Consider the following 6,000-nt stretch of genomic DNA (forward strand, 5'->3'; position numbering starts at 1 on the left):
GAGCTTTCTGTTCTCCCCTTGGGGCATCTCCCTGAACTTTTAAACCAGTCCTTGTCCAGAGGTATTTGAGAAGGTCTGTCTAATAATTCCCTATCTCATTTATTCCCTTAATACTCCTAAGATACAGTGTAGTTGTAAAATACAGGATTTTTTGTGTTTTTTCTTTTCTTCACAGATTTGTGAAAGAAAAAAGACCTACTATATCTCCAAACTTCAATTTTCTGGGCCAACTCCTGGACTATGAGAAGAAGATTAAGAACCAGACTGGAGCATCAGGGCCAAAGAGCAAACTCAAGCTGCTGCACCTGGAGAAGCCAAATGAACCCGTCCCTGCGGTCTCAGAGGGTGGACAGAAAAGCGAGATGTCCCTCGGTCCACCCTGTGCCGACTCTGCTACCTCAGAGGCAGCGGGGCAGAGGCCTGTGCATGCTGCCAGTGTGCCCAGCGTACAGCCGTCACTGTTAGGGGACAGTCCACTGGTACAGGCGCTCAATGGGATCCACCTGTCCTCAGACAAGCTGGAAGACAGCAGTAAGCTCAAGCGTTCCTTCTCTCTCGATATCAAATCAGTGTCGTATTCAGCCAGCGTGGCAGCATCCTTACACGGTTTCTCCTCATCAGAAGATGCTTTGGAATACTATAAATCCTCCACTGCTCTGGATGGGTCCAACAAGCTATGCCAGTTCTCCCCGGTTCAGGAAGTGTCAGAGCAGAGTCCTGAAACCAGCCCCGATAAGGAGGAAGCCAACATCCCCAAGACGCCCCAGGCCGCCAGGCCTTCAGAGAGCCAGAGCAAGCGATTGCACTCAGTAAGAACCAGCAACAGTGGTGCCACCCAGAGGTCCTTCTTGTCTCCGTTGCACCGAAGTGGGAGCGTGGAGGACAATCACCACACCAACTTCCTTTTTGGCCTTTCCACCAGCCAGCAACACCTCACCAAGTCTACTGCCGGCCTGGGCCTCAAGGGCTGGCATTCGGATATCTGGGCTCCCCAGACCTCGACCCCTTCCCTGACCAACAGTTGGTATTTTGCTGCAGAGCCCGCTCACTTCTACTCTGCCTCGGCCATCTATGGAGGCAATGCCAGCTATTCTGCCTACAGCTGTAGCCAGCTGCCCACCTGCAGTGACCCGGTCTATTCTGTGCGCAGGCGGCAGAAGCCAAGTGACAGAGCTGACTCTCGGCGGAGCTGGCATGAAGAGAGCCCTTTTGAAAAGCAGTTTAAACGCAGAAGTTGCCAGATGGAATTTGGAGAGAGCATCATGTCAGAGAACAGGTCGCGCGAGGAACTGGGGAAAGTGGGCAGTCAGTCTAGCTTCTCAGGCAGCATGGAAATCATTGAGGTCTCCTGAGAAGAAAGACACTTGTGACTTCTATGGACAGTTTTTTTCTTGTTCACAAAAAATATTCCCTGTAAATCTGAAATATATATATGTACATACATATATATTTTTGGAAAATGGAGCTATGGTGTAAAATCAAAAGATGGATCAACCCAGTTGTTCTCTCTTAACATCTGCATTTGAGAGGTCAGCTAATATTTCTCTCAACAAAAGTGGAAGGGCAGATGCTAGAATTCCCCCTAGATGGAGGAAACAGTTTTATTCAGTGAGTTGCACATGCTCTTGTTCTCACAAAAGCAAGGGCATTTGGTGTTAGAGGACAAAATCCCCCACCATTTTCATGTTGTGCTACAAGGAGATCTCAAATACTCATCTTTGTCCAGACCCTTCCCTAGTGCACCTTAGCGCTGAGACTGAGCCAGCTGTGGGTTGGGTAGGTAGACCCTGCTAGGGACAGAGCCTAATGGTAAATCCAAGAGAAATGGTCACATCCAAAGCCGATGCACAGATCCAAGCTCACCTGACGGCCGAGTGACGCGCGCATCATTCTGCTGGACGGACCATTAGGGGCCTTGCCAAGATCTACTTTAGAACCAACCCAGTACCTCAGACAGGAAAGTCAGGGCTTTCACCACTGCCGTGTCTGGTGGCCCGTTTTCTAGGCATTGTGAATAGGTAGGTAGCTAGTCACACTTTTCAGACCAATTGAAACTGTCTATGCACAAAATTCCATTTGGGCCTGGATGGAGGTAGGTTTTTTTTTTTTCCTTCTCAGCTTTATGAATAAAGTGAGGGGAAACCGCCTAGGATTCAATTTAATGGCCAGGAATCTGGCAGCCTAATGATTTAAGCTAAGGTTGGGAGGCTAAAATAGTCTACCTCCCTCTTTATAAATCAAAGAATTGTTTAAAATGGGATTATTAATCCTTTCAAGAAAGATTAACTTGGTTTAAAGCCAAATGTGAATTTATTGGGGCTGGTAGCAGAGAAGCAACAGCACCTTCGAGTTCTCAGCTAAAGTAGATGTTCTCCATTTCTGTTTCACTGCATGGATTGTTGGTAAAATCCTAATAACAAGGCAGAATTTTATAGGAAACTACCAAGAGAAGAACTGTGGAAAGATTAAGGAAGGTAAAAATCGCTGAGGAGAAGCAGGAAACTTTTTCCCTGATAGCATGTGAAGAGGGTGGTATTTCTATAATTTCTTCAGACTTTCAGATTTACCAAGACGGCTGATAAAGGCTTTGGTAAGCAAGGAATATTCTGAATATGACAGTATAGGAAGGTGAGGAGAAGACTGTTTTGTTAGTTGTGAGTAGAGTGGAAAGCCACAGCCAAGCTATTTCCAGAAACTCCCCGCAGCATGGTTTTGAAGGGGCAGATCCATGTGGAGCGAGACCAAGGTGGCTTCTCAGTCCTTGACCTACAATCACTGTATGGAATCAGTCCTGGCAGCTGAAAATTGGAGGTGATTAGAGCAAGTACACAAGCGATAGTACAGATCTGCTTTTAAACTTCCTGGCTTGAGTTTTATCAGTGACAGTGTGGTCCTCTTTTGAAACCTTAATTCACGTCAGCAGCTTTCTTGGGGTGGGGGTGTGGGACGGGTGTTGCCATTGTTCTTTCCTTTACTGTAAGTGTAGCTAGTTGCTGACTCATATCTCAGGTTTTTCTATGTTTGAGAAATGGACATTTCTTTGACTAGGATGTGACTTAATGTTTCCTATGGTGACTGCTAAAACCAGCATAGAATGACATGATTCAAAACTGACTGATTTGATCATGAGGATATGAGCTTCACAGACATAACAAGTTATGCACAAATAATGTGTCTGTGCCATGGGTATAAAATGAAGACAGAAGAGAGTGAACTACACAGGGAGTACATTGTTACCATTCTGAAAAAGTTCTGCTAAGTGATCTGAGTTTTTATATATACATTTACATCCTTCAAGTAATCATACATCCTCAAGTTTCACACAGTAATTTTTGATGTGTTATGTATGCACACACACAAAATGTGTAACAGTTCACCGCTTCCAGAATCTGGTCACATCTGTCAAACATTTTTTCGGAAATGAAAGCAATAGCTCCACAGCTGAGTATGTTTCAGGAGGGTTGGAGGACTTGGTTTTAAGGAGATCTCTGGGCAGAAGTTTGCATTCCGTCATTTAGGGTTTCTTTTGGCCCTGGTCCCCTTCCTTCCTTTAACTGTGATGTAGTCACACACTACGACCGTTAGTCCTTGATCACTAATGTCAAATAATCAGTTCCTGGAATCAAGACGACCATGCCGAAGGGGCGGCCTCAGGCAAGCCTGGCGCTGCCGGGCGTTTGCGGCCTGGCGGCTCCTTCAGCGTGGGGTCATGGGGGAAGCCCTGGAGTCTACTAGGATGCTACAGGTGGTGATTTTAAAGAACAGAACTAGAATTCTACGTGAGAAATGCTGGAAAACGGTTTAGGACATTTGTAAAGTTAGGTGGAAAGACTGTATAAATGTTTAATATGAATATAGTGTTCTTTTGGAGTAAGGCAAGCTATTGAATGATTTAATTGTGCATTTCTCATTTTGATGTGTCATGTATGTTAATATGATGAAATAAAATCAAAACTGGTACCCGTTTATACGTAACCGTGAGAAAGGACCTCTCTTTGCAGCTGTATGCTCTGGGAACCATATCACCCAAGTTGCCAAAGGAGGCAGTAGTGGAACCTGTCCTGTTCTTACGTAAACAAGGATTTAGCTGAAAATAAAGTGGTGGTGGTGTCAGATACGCTCCGTGCTCTATCATTCATAGGCAGCACTGGATCATTAGCTAACGGTTCAGCACCTGCCTTCACTCTTTAATGTGTATACCAAACGTACACCACAGTGTACACACTTAGGGCATTTGGTGAATATTTTCCTGTTGACTCATTGCAGAACACACAAGGGTAGGAAGAAAAAAAAAAAGACCAGCTACAGTAACTGGTGGTACATTATAATGTAACAAGTAAATGATTTTATGATTCTTACAGGAAAAACTGAGGAAGGATAGTTGTTAAAGAGCTGTTCTTGGAGCCAGGTGTGCCTGTGTGCCTGTGGTCCCAGCTACGCAGGAGGCTGAGGTGGGATTATCACTTGAGTCCAGGAGTTGGAGACCAGTCGGGGCAACCCAGTGAGAATCTGCCTCAGAGAGGAAAAAAAACATAGCTGATCTCCGTCCTTGCCGTATACATCTCTGCTCATGCACTGAAATGACCGCTTACAAAACTAGCAGCTTAGTCTCGTCAGTTTAATAAAAATTATACATTGAAGGAATAAAGTGTTTTCCTTCAGTGCAAGCACACAAAATAATGACTATAGAAAGAATCATAGGTGACCTCACTGAAGTTGGTTGTAACAGGCTTCTGAGTTGAAGTTGGATTTAAGAAAATTTAAAAGCAAGGATTGGATGGAGTGAGCTAGACTAGAAGAGCTGTCTTGCCAGGACACTGCTGAATAACAGGTGGGAGTGGGACAGACAAATAAAGGGAATGTGGACTAAATCGGCCTCCAGGGACAGAGGGCAGCAGGAGGAACAGGTGTTTCTATGAGAGGCTTCGGGTGAGAAGATGCAGGTCTTGCAAAGGCCTGGCGGCAGGGGGGAGGGGGCGGGTATATACATACATAATGAGTGAGATGTGCACCATCTGGGGGATGGTCATGCTGGAAACTCAGACTTATGGGAGGAGGGGGGAAAAGGGCATTTATTGAAATCTTAAAATCTGTACCCCCATAATATGCCTAAATAAAAAAAAAAAAAAAAGGCCTGGTGGGCAGGCCAGTTGCCTACTTGAAGACAGACCTTGGAGCTCCTTAGAGACCAGCCTCAGCAGGCTGCTCCTGGAGGACTAGTTTGGGTCTGACAACTAAATTAGATCAGGACTTAAACTAAGGGTGAAGTTGGGAAGATGTGGATTCTGAGATGTGAAGGAAAATGTGGCCAAATTGGAGTGAGCCCTGATTGTGCAAAGAAATTATGTGAGGGGTAGGAGGGTGTGTGCTGAAACTAGGTGGCGAAAGCTTTTTAGCCTCAAAGCGTTCATTACTTTATCTTAAATACTCTGGTCCAGTTTTGTTTTTCTGACATTAAGCAGGAATGCTCTAGGTCTGGTAAACAAAATTTGTTTAAGTGCTTTTCTCTGAATATTACTTTTCTGCATCTATAAATGGAAGAGGGAAGTTATTTCTAGCATTCTGTGGGACCCATTCATCCTTGAACAGCACAAATTATACTTGGTTATATCTTTAAAATGTTGCGAAACCAACTGGAAAATTACAGCACTGTCTTGGAAGATATTTACAAATCAGTCATATTGTTGCCGTTTATGTGCAGAGACATCAAATTGCATTTATGTAAAAAACGAGTTTCATTCCTTTGGTTCTAGCTGAAACACTAAAATCAGTTTGAAAATGCTGTCCCACAGGAAATGCAGGGCACGACCTTGTAGAAGCAGCGTCACAGGCAAGAAGGGGTGACTTGCAGAGTTAGTTCAGCTATGGTCTGGCTTCTCTCTGCTCAGGGGATTATGACAGTTGCAAAGACTGGATTAAAAGCACTGGGTTCACAGAAGCTTTGGCATAAACCATGCCTCAAGGAATGAGCCTTGATTGGTGAAGGGAAATTAACTAGGC

General features: G+C 44.7%; 1 protein-coding gene across 3 annotated transcripts in view; it reads left to right on the forward strand.

Annotated features, from left to right (window-relative positions):
• The window catches only part of DUSP16 (dual specificity phosphatase 16), a 90,769-nt gene extending 86,802 nt beyond the window's left edge, over nt 1–3,967 (forward strand). For all 3 annotated transcript variants that reach the window (XM_076007652.1, XM_076007653.1, XM_012774426.3), the window contains exon 7: nt 176–3,967. In XM_076007652.1, coding sequence (XP_075863767.1) covers nt 176–1,352 — 1,177 coding nt within the window. In that variant the 3' untranslated portion in view covers nt 1,353–3,967. The remainder of the gene's footprint in view (nt 1–175) is intronic.
• The last annotated feature ends 2,033 nt before the right edge of the window (nt 3,968–6,000 follow it).

The sequence above is a fragment of the Microcebus murinus genome, chromosome 10 (genome assembly GCF_040939455.1).
Source record: "Microcebus murinus isolate Inina chromosome 10, M.murinus_Inina_mat1.0, whole genome shotgun sequence".
Lineage (NCBI taxonomy): Eukaryota > Metazoa > Chordata > Mammalia > Primates > Cheirogaleidae > Microcebus > Microcebus murinus.